Genomic DNA, 20,467 nt, shown 5'->3' on the forward strand with positions numbered 1-20,467 from the left:
AGGGAGTGTGGGTGGAAGTCCCAGATGAGGCTGGTCCAGGTAATTAAGACCTACTGGTTCTCTCTGACTCTGTCAGCAGGAGTTAAACATTTACACAGAATTCTGAATGACATAAAGACTAAATAGAAAAGAGATAAAGATGTTACTCTCACAACTATCCACTCTGCTTCTGTGGCAGGATCACCACCCATCCCTGCATCAGTCCCAGGACTAGCACACTCCTCAGCTTGGCAGAGCCGTATGCACTGGGATCAACATGCCTTGAGGCACCAGACCAATCCACAAGAAAACTAGATGTCATTGCCTCAGGAATGACAACCACCAAAGAGGTAGAATAGACATCTAGAAGATATAGTACCTTTAGCTATCCAGTCTTAATCTTCTGTCTCATACCTGCCAGAGCTGCTAAGGAACAGCTGCAACACTTAAGAAGTTACTGGTGCCCTCACTGTTTGCTGCCACCCTCTTGAAGAGTCTTCTACCCACACACAGCACACTGCAGAGCAGACTGAGGATGTCCACTTGCTTCAGCCACTTCAGCACAAAGTCCAGCACCTTGGAGCAAGTGACTTCTCACAGCTGCTGCCCAAGTGGCTAACAGCAACCTAGACTCTGCACCAGGGATATTAACAACACACACACTGATTAATATGTTTTGGGCTTCCACTTGCCAAAACCTTAGGAACATTTTTAAATCAAAGCCTGCACGTTACATTTAATTGACATGAATTGGTTTTCCTTAGTGTCACTTCAGTCCAGAATCCTTATTGCAAGAACACAAAATAGGCCAGTGGCTTTGGCTGCTGTCAGTGTCTTCCAAACAACGGCATGGCCCGCTGCTTTTTAGAGTTCTCAATCTATTTTTAACAGCAATTTAAGAAATAAAAGCTATTTAAAATAAGCAGCATAAAAAGAAGTATAATTTGCTTCACATGATTATTATGTGCATAGTAATGACAGGAAGACTACAGCAAATGTTTTCCAACTCCTAAAAAAAAAAAGAACGCTTCCTTTGCAATATATAATTTCGAATTTTAATTTAGATAACTCAGATTATTTACTGGCAACAAAAATATGCATATTCATGAAATCTGATTTACTATAATCTTTATTTCTGATGCATCTGTGAATACTTGAAGCACTTGAGTTTGCATTCATGAGCAATTATACAGGAATCTCAGAGAGTAGCAACAGATCGATTTATAGTTAAGAGTTTGTAGCACAGAAAGCCAATTCATTTTCTTTCAGAAGGGCTATGGCATGAGATCTGGGATTGATGCTTCCTCCCTCGTTTTTTGAGCAAATTACTTTTTCTTGTCTAACAGACATAGAAATCAAGGTCATTACCACGAGGGTCAAAACAGGGATTTTTGGATGCATTCACTCTACCAATAGTCTGCAAAGGTCTGAGGAAGAAAGTTAAATAGGCAACAAGTGAAAACCTAAAAGTTAGATTTTATGCAAGCAAATGGTGCTTTAGAGGGGAAAGATAGACACACCTTCACAGCCAAGGATTCCCTCCAGTTCCCTTATGCTGACTTCCATTGAACCTTCCAGAAATCCAAGCACTTACTATGCAAAACACATTTTTCTTAAAAATGTCTGCATCTCCAACCACACTTCTTTCTGGTCTTGCCTTTCTTGTCATTCATTCCAACCTTCTGAAATACAAAGATTCTTCTAATAAAACCAACTTTAATTAATTTCCAAAGATAAGTCATAGCGAAAATGAAACAAACACGTAATAAAACAGAGGGAAGTACAATGGAAGAAAGTAGGATGAATACAGCTTTTGATGCATGTATGGAGTAAATAAGATACTAAAGCATGAAACCGTCCCTCTGTTTTACACCCATACTCTTTCACATGAAGGAACACAACTGCAGATGCTTCCCAGGAAAGCTGCTCCCTCATCTTCCTCTCCTTGTGTGACAACAGATCAATGAATACTGGTAATGACATCCATTAACACAGAAAAGAGGAAGATGTGCAAAGTGCTTTTAAAGTCGAGTTTGGATCACCAAGCCGTTTAGAGCAACTCAGGCTAACTGCTGCTTTGGTGAGTCTCGCTCTTGGCAAAAAACCCCAGATAATGCTCCTCCCAGTGTTTAGCCAATGTTTCTAAACAGTAAAAAAACTCACAGATACGAACAATTTTTGCTGAACAAAAATGTCTTCTAGCTCATCTTTATTTTCCCACACAGTCTGCTCTAAGGTGAAAGTCATTCCACGGCAGTACCGCAAGACATATAAAGATAATTAAAACAACTGCAGTTCCTCATACCTATAATGCAAAGACCTACCTCTGAAAGCAGAGCCACGATGTTGTTCATTTCACGTAGAAGGAACCAGAATTTTTGCACACCAGATCACGGTTTTTTGTTGGGTGCAATATATTAGAAACGCCCCTGGCTAACAGAAGTGACCTGTTCTGAACCATTGCAGTATTATCTATCACATCTGTCAGCTAAACTGTCTCAGGTGAGTAGATAGATATATGCCTTTTCTTCTTCTGTCTCACAAATATTATGCTAATTTTACCCCAAAGGGCTTTAAACTCAGCTCGTCCTCTACTCCCGGCAGATGTGACAAGCTCCAATATTATGAGTATTATAAAGAAAACACCATGTAGGGGAGGGTAAAATAGTGCCTGGAACAGGTGTTGGCCGTTTGCAATTTGCCACCCCCTAAAGTGCAACTCGTCTTCCCTCCATTTTTAAAGAAACATATAAAGCACTTTAGAAATAATGCTTAAAGCAAACGCAAACCGAACGTGTTCATGAGCGAAGACATAGACAGAGAATAACACTCTGTCTCAGAGGACATAGGATGACTTTCTTTGACCTGTGTGTTCAACTGTAGACTATCAGTAGAGCTAGCTAGAAGTGATGTCAGGAATGTTGCCTAAAGGCTAAACAAATCATTCAGCCTCCCTTTCAGTAAGATTTTTGAACAACGGACAAGCTGATAGACCTCGCTGAAAAAAAAAGATTCTTCTCACCTAGGCTGTGCTGAAATCTTGGACTTCCTGAAAGAATTTCCAAAAGCCCACCCGAATTTGAACTCTTTCAAGCCCTTCTGAGATTCAGAGAACTTCCATCTGCAAGATGCATATATCTTAAATGTCCGTAGATTTAATGGTAAAAAAAGTTTAGGGCTACTTATCACCTCATTTATTAGTCACATATCAACATATATTTTCTTTGAGGAGTCAGAAGATCAAATACAGCTAAGAGGTTTGCCTTCCTAAAAACCCAGTTTTACAGAAAATGTCCGTTCACTCCTTAAGACAATTTTAAGCCTTTCAAGCAATTCATAGTAATCACTACGAAATATCCTGAAAGTTTTAGACTGAAGCAGAAATAACAGCCCAATAGTTTTAGCAAAGCAAGTACTCAAGCACCTTTAAGCAATTTGAAAGATGTAGGATCCATTATAGATCTGGGAAATACCTCCTTCAGTCATTTCTCAACTTTTATAAGAAACTGGTATTTGCTTTTTATAAGATTAACAGACAATGGAACATTTATTAACTCACTAAATAAAGTCTTGCCCTTGGGCATGCCCTAAACAGAAGTTCTCTATAATAAGCAACTCGCTTTACTTGCCTAAAGTCAGTTCAGAAGTGGAACATTTTCTGCTCCTGGAATAGTTTTAAATGTTGTTTTAAGTGTTTTTCAAAAATACCACATCTTTTCCGGATCTTGTAATGTAACTACTCACCTCAAACAAAACCAGAAAGTTCATGCACAACCTGACCTGGAACCTACAACTAGAATTAACTTCCACCAGCAACGCATTCACCTTCGCATAGACCTGAGTAACTCCTGTCAGTTTTCTGAGGAGGGGGAATATTTGTTCTTTCACTCGGACACACACAAAGTGCCTTGGAAGACAAAGACAGGTGTATTTGTAGGTGGCCGCCCGGATCCCAAACAGAGCTTGCCAACCTCATCTGCCTTGAGCAAGAGGTTGACCAGGTCCTTCCGTTAGCCTCACCTTCCGTGAACACGCAAAAGTATTTCTGAGGGATTAGAAAGTGTTTAGAAGAAAACAAAACAAAAAAAAAAAACCCTTACTGACCTTCCCCTGAAAGAGCCGGGCCCTGCAGGAGGCGGGAGGGCTCCCACCAGCCCTCAGCCCCCGGGCAAGCACCTGCAGCTCCGCCCACCCGAAAACCCGTGTGGGGCTGTACCAAGCACTCAACAGTCGCTTTTCCAAGGGCCTGGGCGCAGAGCGGGAAAGCTGTCAATCACCGCTCCCCTCACGGCCCCGGAGGCGACGGGGCCAGCCCTAAGGGCGGCCGTTACGGCAGGGGCACGCGCGGAGAGAAGAGAGAGGCTGGCGGAGACCCCCACCAGCACGGAGTCCGCCAGACCCACTGCCTGCCAGCGGCGACGCTCCACCCCCTCCCGCCCTCCTCGCCCCGTGACTGGCCTGTCTGGGAGTCTATCAGGCGCTGAACCCCGCCCCCCACGTGGGCGGAGGCGACGGCGACCCTAGCCGAGCCGTGTACGGAGCGGTGCGGGACAGGCTCGTGTGCGGGGCGGTGGTCGCATGGCGCTCTGCCGCTGGTCGCTGGCGCCCAAGGAACCGGGCAGTGCCTTGGAGTGACCCTTGGGCGCTGCGGCGGCGGCTCGGGACCCTCCCCACGAGAGACTGGAACGGGGCAACAGGGACGAGGTAAGGGCGCGGGGCAGGGCGGTGGTCTTGGGCGCCCCCGTCCCGCTCAGGGGCTGGCAGGCGCCCCAGCCGCGCCGCCGCCGCCCGGCGAAGCCCCCGCTCCGGCAGAGGAGCAGGCCCGGGCATGTCCCGGGGAGGCGGCGCCTGCGCCCTGCGCTGCGCGGCCGGGCGGCGGGGCCGGGGGCGGCGAGGGCTCCTCGCGGGGCGAGGGCTGCGCCGGCTTTGCCTGGGGACACCCGGGGCCGCCGGCCGGTGCTGGCTGGGCTGCGGTGTCATCCCGAACCCGAGGTGGGCGGCGTAATGCTGAGGCTGGGGCTGAAAAATATTATGATTGCGGCGGGGAGAAGGGCGGCTGCAGCCCCTCCCGGCTGCCAGGCCTGGTCGGGCCCCGCGCCCTCCGCGGCCGGGGAGCTCCGCTGCCTGCGCCCGCTGCGTGACCGGGGGTCGCCGGTGCCGCCGGGGTGTGCCCGGGTTTATCCATTCGAAGTGTTCCCGCCTACCTACGGAGAAAGGAAGGTTTCTTCTTTTGCTTTAGAGCAACTGTAACTTTGTGAGTTTCCCCTTTTAGCTGTTTGATACCCTTATGTTTGTTTCTCCTTACAGATGATTGAAACACTTGTAACTACGGAAGCGCAGGAACTGCTGTACCAGCTCACCGCCCTGTTGGAGCAGGAGTTAAGATGTCAGCCAAAGACCTCTGGCCTGAGACTAATTGAATCGGCTCATGATAATGGCCTCCGAATGACTGCAAGGCTGCGAGACTTTGAAGTGAAAGATCTCCTCAGCTTAACTCAATTCTTTGGCTTCAATACAGAGACGTTTTCTCTAGCTGTGAATTTCTTAGATAGATTCTTGTCAAAAATGAAGGTATGGCTTTTTAAAGTATAAGCTCTCAGTCATTAGCCTCTGCTCGTTGCAGGCTTGTTCCTATTGTAAGTTAGAACATCTTGGTTGTAGCTGGCTAAAGGTTAAGCTCCTTCCAGAGATTCTGATTGTGTGAGAGCTAAAAAATGGTTTTCCCTGGTCAGATTTTACTATCATAAAGAAAGCTGTTTCCTTTGGAGAAGAGGAGGAAGAAGAGGGCATTGGTTTCACCTTGAGGATGCCCATAGGCTTGGAAATGCAGGCCATATTAAGGGGTTAGATCGAGGCAGATTGTCTTGTCTGTTGCCTGTATACAAGAACACCTTAAATTACTTCTTATTTTACTGCCGTTTCAACCTTCCCATAAGCCTTGGTGTACATCAAAAGGCTTGATGCTGTTCAGCACTTAAAATCGTAGTGGCATGCTGACCGGGTTGTTGTTAACCGTCTAATGAGTTGGGATTGCCACTATTTGGTCAAGAACAAAAGCTTGTTTTCCTTGTGTGTTAAAAGAAAAATGAGAAAGCTAGGTAGAGTGGATAGAAAAAACCTTTGAGTCCAAAATAAGCAGTAAAAATGGGGACTGTAATGCCTATGGAATAAAATTAGTGAGTTTTATATATATGCATGTGTGGAAATAGATAGAAAAGAGTGAAAAGAACCTTTCTTTTTTTTTTTTTTTGCCTTAGCCGATATGTACAACACTTTAAGTCCTAAAAGCTTCTGATTAGGCTATTATAGAACCTCATTAAGAAACGAGTATTGCCTCAATCAAAATATATTGTTTGCAATCTTGCTTTTTAGATGAATGAGGCAGAACTCGTAGCGTGTAACAGTCTTCTCATTTAGTTAAATAAAGATAAGAATGTAAGTGGGCAAAAGACTGATTTCTCAGTCTTCAAAAAACAGAACAACCCTCTCTGCTCTCCATAATTTTTTCCTAAAATACACTGGTGCCTGTATGGCTTGGATCTTATGTGTTAAAATGGCTGATCAAAGGCCTTCCTCTCTGAAAGTAATAACAATTTACTTTTCTTTAGGTACAGCCTAAACATTTGGGCTGTGTTGGACTCAGCTGCTTCTACTTGGCTGTGAAGGCATCAGAAGAAGAGAGAAATGTTCCTTTAGCCACAGACTTAATTCGAATAAGCCAGTATAGGTTCACCATTTCTGATATGATGAGAATGGAGAATATTGTGTTGGAGAAACTGTCTTGGAAAGTAAAAGCTACGACAGCCTTCCAATTTCTACAATTATATCATTCACTCATTCATGAGAATTTAAGCTGTGAAAGGTAAAATAGCTAATACATATTTTGCTATGACTGCATATGATCAGGAAGCCTATGTAGAAAAGTAAGCAGGGAAACTACTTGAGTAATTGGCCATTGTATGCTTAAAAAACCCACACACTCTCCCCCTTCATTGATAAATATAATGAATGTGAATATCTGTACTTTAATATTATTTTAATTTTCAATGGTGTTTGCATAAAGTGATCTAAAGAGTATTGCTCTCCGAGCTGAAAACCAAACTTGTTCAATAAAGATGGCAGAATAAATCTCTGCTTATGCTGCACTAAGTATTGCCTCATCAGAAAGATTTTAAAATCTAGCATAGAAAGAGATTTCTTTTGCTGGTAAGCATTAAAATCCCTTGTTGGTAAGCCTCTTTTGACAACGCAACTCTCCCCAGTGTAACACAAGATTTATTTTTGGCGTCAGGACTGCCAAAACTGAACACCTGTTTGTAACCCTAGAACTTCTGGGACGAATGAGGCCTTTGTTTAGATAACGAATATTCTCACTGCTTCTCTGAGCTCCCAGGGTGGTGCTGCCTTGATCAAGCTTGCGTTCTTCTACATTCACTGATCTGTTTTTATTATAGGAGAAAATACCTTAATTTTGAGAGACTTGAGACCCAGCTTAAGGCATGTCATTGCAGAATCATGTTTTCTAAAGCCAAGGTAAACGTCTTGAAAGATCAAAGACAATGAGACTACTGAAACTTAACAAAGCAGTGTTTAAAAATGTTTTCTCTCTGTCCAGCCTTCTGTCTTGGCACTGTCTATTCTGGCACTAGAAATAGAAGAACAAAAACTAATGGAGTTGACAGAGGCATTGGAATTTCTGCAATTGCATTCCAAGGTATATATAGATAAAATTTATGGGGAGGAAGGAAGAAGATTGCATGCAAGGGCCCATACAGTGGGGAAGGGGGAGGTCCATTGGCAAACTGGTTTCTTTTGTGGCTTGGTCAGAACGTTTTGGTTTTATTTTTCCATTTGCCTTGGGATCTTTGGTTTCCTATCTTATATGAAGAAGCTGAAAGTACATGTATGAAATAAGGATTTAATGAGTTATTAACATATAAGATTCTCTTGCTGTTTAGATAAACAACAGAGATTTGACCTTCTGGAAGGAACTGGTGTTGAAGTGCCTTACAGAATATTCCTCAAGCAAGTGTTCCAAACCAAATGTCCAGAAATTAAAATGGATTGTGTCTGGACGTACAGCACGGCAGCTTAAACATAGCTACTACAGAATAACGCACCTTCCTACAATACCAGAGACCAGCTCATAATAGGTAACTCCTTGTAAAATCAACTTCTGATAACGAGAAGTAATTAGCTGTTAATTACCTCAAAGGTTCTTATTCCATATAGGTAACCCCTTGAAGACATGTAACATAAACATAGTAGGCCTGTCACAGAGACTGATCTATTCTCGTGTTCATGCATGAGCCAGTGCTGTACCTAAAGAAGTGGCAACTTAATATATGAGTGTTGGAGAAAGAACTGATCCTCTGGTGCGCTGTGGGAGCAGAAATGTTCTACAGACATTGGGACCTCATTCAAAGTAAAATGTGGAGTGAAACTAGTAAAAAGGCAGAGGAAAAACTTCACTTGCTCCTATCCTAAAAAGGATCATCTAAGAGGAAACAGTTGCCTATTAGAATTAATTTCTTGCAATTGTTCGCTTAAACCACTTAAAAGGAAGACAGTTTTATGCAGTTTCACTTGTATAACTGTCTGCTTAGTAAAGTCTAAAAATTGTAATTCAGTTATTCATATTACTGGTTTTTTTACTCTAGAAATTGTGAATGACTTCCTTATCTAGACTTTGGAAATATCCAAAGGCTACTTATTTTCTGTAACAGCTGTCTCGCTGTTGTCTTGCTATACTAAATTCTGATGCTTTGTTTGGCTCTTACAGAAAGTCATTCACTTGACTGGTGGTGTGGTGTGTGGGTTGTTTTTTTTTTTTTTACAGGAGTACAGTAAAATGAGGAGAGAACCATCCTGTGACCTTGCCAACAGACACAAGAATATTTGAGAAACAAAGCCAGAAGCATGATATTAATAATGAAGAACTCAACTCATGGAAAGAATTATGTAACATTTCAGACTAAAGATACTTCCAGCAAATATGTTCTTTTCATGATGATTACAACAATAGTCAGTGTCAGTTTTCAGTCTTATCTGTTTACTGTTCAGTGAAATATCACAATACCAATACAAGGAATTTTAACACCTCATAGTTTATAGAGAAGCTTGTGTAGTCTTAATCATGGTTTACTATAACTGCAGGTGCTGAATTATATGTTTATTTTTAAAAATCTGTTTCACTTCCCAAAGATTACATGACATTAGGAAAACATCATGTGCAGTAGCACAGTGCTGCAGTGTCTCAATCAAAGGAGACCAATCCCGCTCAGTATCAATGACAATAGCAGACGCCTGTCAGTCCACCTGACGTGCTGTTTGGGCAGTGTCCTGTGTCCACACATTCCTGCTGGGCAGGGCACTGGCCACCTACCATAGACAGACAGTAAAAACTAGGCTATGTGATATCCACTGAACCTGCCAAGTAGCTAGAGCAGGAGAAAAGAAAAACCTTACTTCATTGCCCTGTAAGAGGTAGTCACTAATACAGCATCAAAAAGTTCAGTCTTTTGTAAGAGGTGTAGTTTTACAGAGATTATGAATTATTTCATAGAGTATAAAAACTTGATGACACCTAGTGAAGGCTGAGAGAAAGTACTAGGTCACCTGCCCCAAATCTGACATCAGTTTTCCAAAGTTTTACTGTACAACAGGTAAATGCTGATGCTGAACTGGTGCATTTTTAAGGGCGCAGTAGGAGCAGGGCTAATACCCCATCTTGGGCTGTCTGTAGGAGCAATCTAGTTAAGAAACACTGAAGATTGTTTCAACTCTGATCTCTTGAACCATATGCTTTGTAAAATACAACTGTTATTTCTGAAGACCAGATCAGTACTTGAGGCATACCATGCTTCTGGTGTTAACAAGGGAGTGGATAATAAGAATGTATTGTATTTAAGGTGAATAGAGGTGGTGGAAGAATGTTGCTAACAACCTTTTGAATTCTGCGTCGCTGTGGAGCAAAGGCTGTTGGCTGTAAGTAACCAATTGCCGTATGAGCCGACTTAGTGGAGGAGAGATGTTCTGAATACAGTGCGGGCTTAGATGTTAGCCAACCAACCCTGTCCCCTTTATGGTGATAGCTGATGGGGAAGCCATCTTTGTGTATCTCACACTAGTTAAAACTTTCACAGAAGACATCATACCAAAGCTCTATACTGGACAAATTAAGCCTTCTCATAAATTCATGGGAGTGATTGCACCATGTAACATGTAATTGGGTTTTGCATCTGCCAGTGCTATCTGCATTGTGCTAGCCTCTGAAAAGCACAGAGGTTCAGACAAAGGTGTGGTCAGCCTGCTGGGAGAGGTGGAGAAGATGCAACATGCAATTCCAATCGTCATGTCTCAATATTAAGATGTGTACCTTTCAATTAAACACTGAAATGTGCTTAACTGAGGAACTTTTTTCCCGTGTTTTATGAAGTGTATAAAGTCACTGACATCTGAGCAGTACCTGGAAAACTTCTAGGCAGAAGGTAAGAGATTATGGAATTTTTTCCAGTTTTTTTAAGAGGTTGAGGGTGCATGGGAAAGGCTAGAGAACTGACAGGAAAACTCAGAAGTTCTTGATTAAAATTATTTCAACTTAGCCCACAATTACTCTAAATCCTGTAAGATGTGAAAGTGTCTTAAGACTGACTTAAGTACCTTAGACCTCAAATTTTACTTCAACCCTCTTCAATTACCTAATAGTACACATCACCTGTTTCTACACATTGCAGTAAATACAGGGATGGTGCTTGCTTAAGAGAATCTGGCACTGAGATTTCTAATCCCAAGATTTTAGTTTCTGCACTGATCTGAGCATCCCAGTTTTGATTAGATATGAGTTTAGCTATATGTTTCTGTGCCTAACAATGACTCAGAGCAGCTATGGTCTTTTTCATAAGGAGAGCAGTGCTGTGGCATTACTCTGCTGATCTTGAACCAGATGCATTTAAAAAAAAGCCAGTAGACTGTCTTCCACCCATTTACATTAACAGCAGCACTAAGAATAAAAGTGCACAGGATTATTTCCTGTAGGGTGGGTTGCTCTGGATGCTATGTTACATACCCAAATTCATGTATATGTCAAATAACTATTACTGTTTAAGAAGCAAGGGATTGAATCCCAGTGAGACTCATGAGATGGAACACAAACCACCATTTGTTGAAGTACAGGCTGAGACCTGCGTGAATGCTGACTAGGGAAAATCATACCATCAATATCTTTTCATTTTCATCTAGATTATTCCAAAATTGGAGGTCTATAGGTCTGTAACTTACAGTAGATGACAGGAGTAGCTAACCAAATAGTTCAAACCTTTCCTCTTAACAAAATTCAGAGGCGTGACGCCTGAATACACACTTCATAGTCATCCTCTTTCCTTGACATCAGCCCTAGACTTAGCTGTAGGATGATTTTCATACTACTATGAAGTAATATAATACTATGAAAGCTACTTCATAAAGCAGAAAATACGGAAATAGAGTTTAGCTTTGAAAGTGCGTACCATAAATGTAAGTTCATGGACTGAATTGTCAGATGGTGTTCTAAATTTCTGCCATAAGCAGAAGACAAAACTGTGCTGTGCAAACCAACTGCTGTAAAAAAAATACAATTTCACTGGATTCTACTTCATCGTTTTGATGCAACATCAACCGTTTTCTATCTTCCCTCTGCCTTAAGCTACTTCTGCAGCAGTCTCATCCACTTCTTAGCTATATACCATCCACCTTGGCTACTAGGATCATGGTAAAGATACACAACTTCATAACCACGACGCAGTGTTTGATACCACACTACTTCCCTTTGCATGGAAAGGCAAGTTCTCTAAAACCCGAGTACAGTGTATGGACTTACTTTACATTCTGTAGAGATGACATGGGTAGAAGGACAACACTTGATTATTTTAGAATTATTAATGCTTTCTTGCTCGGACAAGAAGACAGCATTGGATATATTACAATGAAAGTATTCTTCCTCAACTATTGCTTTATTTTTGTCATATGCAAACTGAAAATGACGCAATTTTAGAAATAAGGCTCATCAGTATGATGGATAGCAGCTGGCAATTTATCTCCAGGGAGACTTCTGCTTAGGACTGAAGTATAAGCAGTTGTTTCAGAGTTGCGTTTGGCAATCGTGTTTTCTTCCTTTGTTAGTCTGTTTGATGCAGCATTCAGCCTGTATAATGCTGTGGTTGGAGTGCTGCTCAGCTGCATCCTTAACAAGGAGTAGAAAATTCCTGATACGTAACGGCACGTGCAAAATATTGTATCGTGTGACAGCTGAGTTTAAAATGTGGCTATTAAAACCACCTACAACAATCTAGAGCTTCTTAGACCGTCAACAACTTGTGCTATATGTTGGTAATGAACAGATGCAAGATACCATTTCCTACTCAGGGACTTCCTTTCAAAAGTCATTTTATCTTACTTTCAAAATTTTAAATATTTATACTGAAAGGCTATATTCCACTAACGCATAAACTTATTTCTATCCAGACTTCCACCTGACCTTTCAGTTTTCTGGTATCGCTTACCTGGTAGCAAGTATTAATCATTAGTGCTACATTTGACAGCACACTGGATATGTAACACATTATTTGAGGCAAGATGCAATACTTTATTTAAACCACCGTTTTAGAATGACTTTCTGAGAGGGCTGCTACAGAGGGAAAGTGTAACTCTGGCCATCCTAATATCCTTCTTGTTGCAAGTTAAGACAAAATATTAAATATCTTGCTTATAAGATCTATTCTTCAACAGTGAACAAGATATTCTTGCATAAAGGTAAGTGCTGTATTTATAATTGACTAGTTTACTATGGCGCTTGTAAAAAAAACCAAACAAAACCAACATTCTGCTTAAAGATGTTATTTTTGTGTACTCCTTCCCCTGTAGTTTGTCTCTTTGTATTAGCAAGGTATTGCAGCTTAGAAATCAGCTGGTAACACTTTGTCTTCATTCTACTGGAAAAGATCATCTTCATCTTCACTGAAGTAATTAATTACTTGACAACAATCCGCTGAAGAGATCACTAAAGTCTTCACCAGTTACATGGTTACAATGCTTAAGTGTAATACGTAATCTTCTCAGGGAACACAGCAAAAAACAGTTTACTTTTCAAGACTAGAAAAGTCTGGTCCTCCTTTGCTGTAATTTCCAGAAATTTCTGCCCCACTGAAGTCAAATCCAGGGTTCTGATGGAGGTAAGAGGAAAGTTTAATAGATAGATTATTCCTAATAAAAGTATTTTTTTAAAAAAAAAACAGCCAAAATACCCAAGCAACCAAAAAAAAGCCCAAAACTGTTTCTGTTAATATTCTGCCAATCTAACAAGGACATATAACAACCAGCTTGTCATCCATTTGTCATGGCACTGAAATTCTTGGAAAATGCATCAACAAATAAACCTTGAATTCTCATAGTTTGGTTGCCTTCTTTGTAATGTTGTTATCAATCTGGCAAGCAGTTATATATCCCAGTAAAGAAATATTAATAAGAAAGATTTCTGGCTTCTGGTGTCCTTCGAAATTACTACTTGAAAATATAAGTACCTGGCATGCTGGATAACAAGTTTCATAAAAATTTTATTTGTTGCACGACGTAGCATGCCAATTCGGTTGTTAAGTAATAAATGGTAATTCTACAACTCTGCAGACTTGCATAGGAACATTTGTGTGCTAAAGGTGAACTGACACAATTCAGGCGATTTTAGTACACGGGTAAGGAAAATATTTCCCAGCTAACATCAGATGATGGAGAATAGTTATAAACAAACATTCATTAGAGCTTGCTGTTAGAAGTTTGTTGTAAATATGGCTGTCATAATTCTAGATAATAATAGAAATTTTGTGTAGCCTAACTTAAGTGAAAAGTTGTTAGTATTACGCAACAAACCCTAGAAGCAGCAACACCGCCCTCCAAACTCATCTTAACTTCTCACAAAACCTTCTGACAGACCTCAAACAGAACAACCTCTTCAAGGAGGCACTGACAAAGCCTCCTTAGTGTTCTATGTATGTTGAACTGCAGTACATGTTTCCATGGCACTGGACAGCATAACAATTTTTGCTCAGCTCTCGTGACCATATCCTCTGTGTGCAAACACAAAATATAAGGAGTAATTATGATCCTTTAACTTGCCTCTCTTTGGAATCGCTCCAGTGTAAGTTTCTTTTGCATCTGGTCCTGTACCCAAGGATCAGCAGCATATTCATTTTCTAACAGAGACATCCAACAATTTCCAGCATCTCGATTTGTCTTCATTAGAACAATTCGTATCAGCTTCCTGTCTTCTGTTGAATGAAAACAGGCACATAAAACAACCATTAAACTCAGTCCTATGTGCTAGTCATTTCTGTTGTTCTGGTGAATTCACTGTTAACAAGCACAGAATTTCTTTTGTGAAGTGATTTACATTCTCAGTGCCAATGCCCACAGAGTTATATAAACAATGGCAAGAAACATACTGAAGCAAAGGAAAACTATAGAGCCATCTGTCTCCTTTCTGGCATATAAAATGCTGAAGTTGTTTTAAGGGATTAAAGCACAGTTCCTAAGTACTTCTATTGCAAGCGTAAACTAACTCTTTAGAGAGGTTCACCACAGACAAAAGGTTTAATCTATTAATATATACAGCTTAGCTAAGGCAATAATGAAGGATGTGAGGTCAGGCTTTATGAAGAGTTATTCCCAATAAAAGCCAGAACTAAGGTATAGCGACATATGGAGGTACGATCAATTTATTTAAACACAAACAGTATGCCTATAGACAATATATTGGAAGTACATTCCCAAGGTAACATGTACGATGTTTAGTTCTACTCAGTTGAATGAACACAGCACTGTAAAGTATATTTTGAAGAGTATTTGCATACTGGAAAAGAGCAGGCTATTGAAAACAAAATCCTTCCTACGAAAACATTGTGAGACACAGTCCACAAATATGATTGCCAAAACCCAAAATACTCTGAACGCTTTACAATATTTATCATGTAACAATCAGAGCAGCTTTTTTTGCTCATTATCTGTAGGCACCTTAGTGTGATTTTTAGATTGCTTTTTGATTCTCTGGGACCAGAGGTTTTGTCACCCATCCCAGAAATATAATGCATATAATGTCACCTACCCCAAAAATATAATGCATAAGAGAAGGAGAAAAAACAAGGGAAGTAAGAATTACAGAGAGGTGCAGATGACAGCTGTACCATAACTGCATAGCTTTAACGAGGGTTTGCAAAAAGCTTCTTGGTATATGGAAATGTTTCTAACCCATTGACTCCAGCATTTTTCCATTAACCTTAATCTCTAGGGCTTTTGTACCACCTCGGTTCCTTAGTCTGGCAATAATGACTGTCTCTTCATAAAGCTACAGGGAAAAAAACAATCTTTCCCCTTAAAAAAAAAAAGGATAAACTCATTCTGCAGCTTATTTTGAGAAGTTCTACTGCCCCCATATCATTTCAGATGTGGGTTATTACCTAATGTCCACGTTCCTTCATCAGTTATCGTAGAGTCAAAAAGTTTACCCTGCAAAAGACATGTACAATATCAAAAAACAGGAAAACCCATTCAGTATCCAGTTTATATTGAATTGTGATGTTTTACTCCTGACCTACCTTCTTTTCTGCTGAAAACGAATGGGATGATCTGGCCCTACACATATAGACTTGTATATGGACGATCAAAGAATTATTTTTGTTAGACTTTTTCTTAATTAAACATTTAATATGGTAAAAATACCTGTCACCGTTTCAGTATCACATTTTGTTTTTCAAATTGTTTTTCGATTTGTTTTTAAAATTGCTCGTGTTTCTCAGACGGTAAGGCCACTTCTAATGGACTTGCCATGAAAATGCCCGTGTTTCTGCCGCGGGTAACGTGCGGCTCTGGTGCGATGTGTGCAGGTTGTGCTACGAAGAATGGTTCGTTACCAACGTGAAAGCAAATCTGCTCTTGATCTGGGTTTTTTAGGGCTTTGGTGGTTTGGTTTTTTTGTGTTTTTTTTTTCTTTCAGCAGAAAATCCCTCCCAGATCACTACAGAAGAGGGACGCACACCCGCCTGGATTTGCCGCCTCCGCTTTTCCTACCGTCTTTAGAAGACGGTTCGACGGCACCGTTTCTAAGAAATTTCATGTTTGATCTACCAAAATCTCGGTATTTAAAGAAGTAAAAGAAGGGAGCGCCCCCCGCCCGGTACCTGCAGCACCTCCCGGCCCCGCACGGAGAGCGCGATGTGCCGGCTCTGCAGGCTGCAGCGGACCTCCTCGGCCCGGGTGCCCGGCGGCACCTGCACCTCAATGAACACCTCCTCCAGGGTCTGGTACCAGCGGCCCCAGGGCGTCCCGCAGGGCACCGGCCCGCTCCGCTCCTCGAACGGGGCCGACATGGGTTACGTCGGCCCCGACCCACACTGCGCATGCGCGCCGTCGCCGCTTCCCACCCGGCCCACGGCAGGCGTGCGCCTGCTCCGTGCGAGGTCGCGGATTGGCTGGTGAGCCTCGAGGTGCAGGACGCAATTGGCTGAACAGGGCGCGTGGTGGTAGCCGTTGGTCCCTTTGAACGTCGGGAGGACCGCGCCGCCCTGGCCTCCGCTCTGCTCGCGTCCCGCCGCCATGGCCTTCAGCAGGGCGCCGCTACGGCGCTTCAACGAGAGCTCCGGTACGGCCGCGCCGGCCCCAGCCCGGGGGGTGGCGGGTGGCGGGTGGGGGGTGGGCGGGGGCGAGCGCCAGCCAGCCCAGCCCCTCGTACTGCTGCCGCGGGGGGGGGCGGGCCGTTACCTCAGCGCGCCCCGGTCCCGAGAGGGAGCTGCGTGTAGCGCAGTGCCTGAGGGCCCCTTGTCTAACAGCTTGGAGTGATCTGCTGTTGCGGAAAAAACATTCCGATTTCTGGTCCTACTTGTCGTAGGTAAACGGCTATTGAGTATAGAGGTGAACGTATATAAGTATGTGTATGTAGTAAATAAAACATCGATAAATCAGGGTTTCCCAGCGTTCTGATATCGTGCTTCAAAACCGCAAGAACGTACGGAGCTGGTCAAAACCGAAAGTACTGAGAGCGTTTCCTAATGTAAAAGTTTCTCAGGATGAGTTTCTGCCTGTAGCCAGGTGCCTCTCCGCTACCGACACCTGTTCTCACGGTGATGAAGTTGCTGTCATGTGCAGGAAGCTGAAGCAAGTAGATTAGCATTTGCTGGGCTTGAGACCACCTGACTATAGTGATAATTGTATGGAGAATTTGTAGCCATCTTACTTTTGCCTGCTGTTTCCCTTAAAATTGTTTACTTAAAAAAAACCACTAAACTTTTCTTTTATAAAAGTTTAAGTAACTTAGTCCTTTGGAGGAAAAGTTTGGCATTTAATAACATCTAAGTAGTCCCTTTTAAACAGGAAGATGATGTTTAAAAAAAAATGTTAGGTTTGCTTTCTATCCTTTAACACTTGAGACTGGCTTTTTCACCAATTAGCATTAAGATCCTCTAACCATTTGGGTTTATTCTTTATGGAAGTTAACACACAGCTATCACTAATAAGATGCTTTACAATATTATATATGTAAATCACAGTTTCTAATGTTATCAGCAGTGTAATAAATTAACCCCTTCCCCCACCATGTATGCTGTATATTTTCTTCATGTTTATGTGGAAAATGAGGAGAACTGAGACTCCAGTTGTTGGATGGTTGTTTTTTTCTCTTTAAGTGGATTTAACTTAGATGTGTTACCAGCCTCAACTCATGGAAGCTGAAAAACCTGATCGTTTACCTTAATAGTCCTCTGCTGTTCTGAAAAATCTCATTTGTAGTATGTACCCCACTGCAAGGATCCTGCGATGTTAAGTCTTCCGATGTACTGAAAAGTTCTCTGTCCTCTGAAACATGTCAACGGGTCAGGAAACAGAAGAGTAAGTAGTCATAGAAGTTGCACAGAGCACAAGGGTATAATACCTTTGAATGCTGCAATTTTTAGTGCTTACATGTTGTTACTGCTCTGTTCTTGTTTAGAAATTGTTTTCTGTTGCAAGGGCTCACTGCTTACCTTCCAGCTGAAGGGGAGAGCAGCTAAGGCATGTCAGAAGACATGTCTAACTGAATCTTCCAAAAATAGCTTTATATGTGACTTCTGCTAATTAGGATGCCCTTTGGAGATCAAATAAATTATATAATTGCTGGATTAACCTAGTTTTTAGTGATATTTTCATGGCTTTTTCAGATAAAGCATCCCTCAGTTGAAAACTGACAGCATGTATCTGGGTGGTGGTAGGGAAACTGGGTGGAAGCTGAAGTCTCAAAACTGACTATCATCTGGTGGTTTCTCTTTACGCTCTGTCAAGTGCCCAGATGACTAATATTGAACTGCCTGATGGTAATAAGGGAACAGCTGGCGTTCGGTTGTGAGGTGGATAGTGTAATAATCAAGTGGTATTCTGTCTTTTGTGTAAAAAGCCAATTAACCTTATCGAGTTTAGCTCAATTTCCCTCACTGCGTGTGTGCACACCCTCTTTCTTCCATGTTCTTTTCTACATCCTTCTGCAGGTGAGACAAATCTGAGCAATGAGAAGAGCGCACCTACCCCTGTAACTGGAAGGAGACTCACATCTCTCGGATCAACAGTAAGACTCTCCTGTGGTGTCTGTAGCACTGTTAAATTCCAGCTAAAGCTAACTGTGACTAGTGAAATCATGTAGCCCCTTTATACAATTACTGGTAACCTGCCTGAGTAAACTATGAAACACGTTATTGTGCCTCTGATCCTTAAAACCTAGATGATTACTTGGGACTACTGAGTGGCTTGTTGTCTTTGGTCTTAAAATGTTGGGTTTGGTGGTGGGATTTTTCTTTGGTTTTGTTTTGTTTTCCTTCTTGCTCACCATTTAATTATGGTGTGTCTGCTTCTTTTTAAAAAGACCGTGTTTCTGCTTTCATATGATGGACAGTGCAGAGCAGAAACCTAGTGCTAAAAGAAACAAAGAGGGGATGATACTGTATACACAGGTTCTTGGTGTCATGTGTGAGGATATGGGATATGGATTTGAAGATGCATAGTTTAACAAGTTGAAAAATTTTAACCCTAACGTACTAATTTAGTTTACTAGTGTTCCTGATGTTGGACGAAATTCTGCAAACAAACCTGTGGTTAAGAGATTAAAGTGGGGTTTTTTATGGAGTTTAGGGGGTGCTAATGTCTCAGATTTAATCTCATTCTTGTCACAGTGATTATGAGCTGTCCATTCAGAGTAATGCTTACGAGAAAATACAACGGTAAAACCCATCATAACCTGATACTTGTCTGCCTGATGTGTGGGAGACATATATTTGCTTTCTATTTTTTGTGTGTGTGTCTTTAATAGTATTGTCTATATGAAGACTTCCACTTTTCTTTTTATCTATGTTGTTAAACTAATCTCTAGCTGCATACGAGTTTAAGTATTTCTAATATATCTGTTTTCAAAAGCCAGCTAATGGGACTCTGAAGCCTAAGAAAGATCTTATCCTTATGAAAGAGAAAAAGAAACAAAAGGCACTGGAGAAGGAGGTATGAATACATTATGTGTGTGCAGTGCAGTCCTGTAAGATGCTTCCCACTTACCGTAATAAAAAATACAAGCTGGTAAAATTAGCCTCTTCTGCATAACATAGCATACAAGTAGTTTGCAACAGCTCTTTGCAGAGCAAAGATAATAAAATGTTATGGTATGTAGAAAACATTAGGTTTGTTCATGGAATTACATAAACTCTTCCTGACTGTGAACAGCTATGCAGCCAGTCTTTTTTTTGTTTTGTTTTCAAAAAAAAAAAGGGGGAACCAAGTCCTATGTTCTCTACCTCAGAAAGGTTCTGTTTTATTTAACAACTGTTTGCTGAAATTTTTGTGTAATAATTCACATAACCTTAAAGTTTAAGAGGCAGCAAGCTTTTCCTTATCGGTACGCTTCTGTGTACTAATCTATGCCGTGTGCCTCAAATGTCATGTTCTGTCTTTCTGTTCCACAGTGAAAGAGGAGAGTTTATTTCTGTTGCAAGTAGAAGCTAAGACTATTCTAACTGTAACATGTTGTACTGGCTCAGTAGCATAAAGTCAGTCAGATGAAATGCTAGGACTGCAAATCTGTGGTGTGTAATAGCAGATGATCGCGGTGATTCTGTTAGCTCCTTTGCTGTCAGTGACAGACTTGAAGATTCTGAATGAATGTTAGTACACTTAGCTTCTCCAAGAAAACAACAGGCATAAACTAATTATGTTAATTAAGAAGAATAACAGTAGGAAATAAAGAAAATACCTCTTTTATATTAGATTCGTGCATTAGTCAGAGAGCGTGGAGAGCAGGATAAGAAACTTCAGGCTCTGGATGAGGATTTTTTGAAGACTGAAGCAAAGCTGAGTGCTGCGGTTCAGGAGAAAACATCTCTTCTGGCAAATGTTGCATCCCTAAAAAAACAGCTTCTGGAACTAACAAGAACTAATGAACTACTAAAGTCAAAGGTAT

The 20,467-nt window shown here is 41.5% G+C and overlaps 3 protein-coding genes and 1 long non-coding RNA gene across 7 annotated transcripts in view; 2 read left to right on the forward strand and 2 right to left on the reverse strand.

Moving 5' to 3' along the window:
- LOC142061278 (uncharacterized) overlaps positions 1-4,352 on the reverse strand; it is a 346,726-nt gene extending 342,374 nt beyond the window's left edge. The window contains exon 1 of the long non-coding RNA XR_012662094.1: positions 4,084-4,352. This is a non-coding gene — a long non-coding RNA (uncharacterized LOC142061278). The remainder of the gene's footprint in view (positions 1-4,083) is intronic.
- On the forward strand, positions 4,331-13,405 carry CCNG1 (cyclin G1). The gene is made up of 7 exons (XM_075102118.1): positions 4,331-4,683; positions 5,287-5,550; positions 6,588-6,841; positions 7,434-7,512; positions 7,595-7,693; positions 7,938-8,132; positions 8,819-13,405. Exons 2-6 carry the CDS (start codon positions 5,287-5,289, stop codon positions 8,127-8,129), a joined length of 888 nt encoding a protein of 295 aa, XP_074958219.1. The 5' UTR covers positions 4,331-4,683; the 3' UTR covers positions 8,130-8,132; positions 8,819-13,405.
- On the reverse strand, positions 11,949-16,431 carry NUDCD2 (NudC domain containing 2). Its single transcript, XM_075102119.1, has 4 exons — positions 16,182-16,431; positions 15,462-15,510; positions 14,125-14,276; positions 11,949-13,178 (listed from the first exon to the last, which is right to left on the reverse strand). The coding sequence occupies exons 1-4, from the start codon at positions 16,368-16,370 to the stop codon at positions 13,095-13,097; spliced, it is 474 nt and encodes a 157-aa protein (XP_074958220.1). The 5' UTR covers positions 16,371-16,431; the 3' UTR covers positions 11,949-13,094.
- Positions 16,432-16,489: 58 nt separating this feature from the next.
- HMMR (hyaluronan mediated motility receptor) overlaps positions 16,490-20,467 on the forward strand; it is a 31,878-nt gene continuing 27,900 nt past the window's right edge. For 2 of the 4 annotated variants that reach the window (XM_075102110.1, XM_075102108.1), the window contains exons 1-5: positions 16,490-16,642; positions 17,785-17,883; positions 18,516-18,592; positions 19,435-19,515; positions 20,275-20,463. In XM_075102110.1, coding sequence (XP_074958211.1) covers positions 16,597-16,642; positions 17,785-17,883; positions 18,516-18,592; positions 19,435-19,515; positions 20,275-20,463 — 492 coding nt within the window. In that variant the 5' untranslated portion in view covers positions 16,490-16,596. Of the gene's footprint in view, positions 16,643-17,752; positions 17,884-18,515; positions 18,593-19,434; positions 19,516-20,274; positions 20,464-20,467 lie in introns of all 4 variants that reach the window. The other 2 variants (XM_075102109.1, XM_075102111.1) reach the window with 2 other exon arrangements.

The sequence above is a fragment of the Phalacrocorax aristotelis genome, chromosome 8, assembly GCF_949628215.1.
Source record: "Phalacrocorax aristotelis chromosome 8, bGulAri2.1, whole genome shotgun sequence".
NCBI classification, from domain to species: Eukaryota; Metazoa; Chordata; class Aves; order Suliformes; family Phalacrocoracidae; genus Phalacrocorax; species Phalacrocorax aristotelis.

Coding starts and splice junctions, on each gene's coding strand:
- CCNG1 (XM_075102118.1), top strand. CDS start 5,287: ATGATTGAAACACTTGTAACTACGGAAGCGCAGGAACTGCTGTACCAG. Junction 5,551..6,587: donor GATTCTTGTCAAAAATGAAG/GTATGGCTTTTT, acceptor ACTTTTCTTTAG/GTACAGCCTAAACATTTGGG. Junction 7,694..7,937: donor TTCTGCAATTGCATTCCAAG/GTATATATAGAT, acceptor CTTGCTGTTTAG/ATAAACAACAGAGATTTGAC.
- NUDCD2 (XM_075102119.1), bottom strand. CDS start 16,370: ATGTCGGCCCCGTTCGAGGAGCGGAGCGGGCCGGTGCCCTGCGGGACG. Junction 15,511..16,181: donor GGGGCCGGGAGGTGCTGCAG/GTACCGGGCGGG, acceptor TGTCTTTTGCAG/GGTAAACTTTTTGACTCTAC. Junction 14,277..15,461: donor TGAAGGAACGTGGACATTAG/GTAATAACCCAC, acceptor TTCATTCAACAG/AAGACAGGAAGCTGATACGA.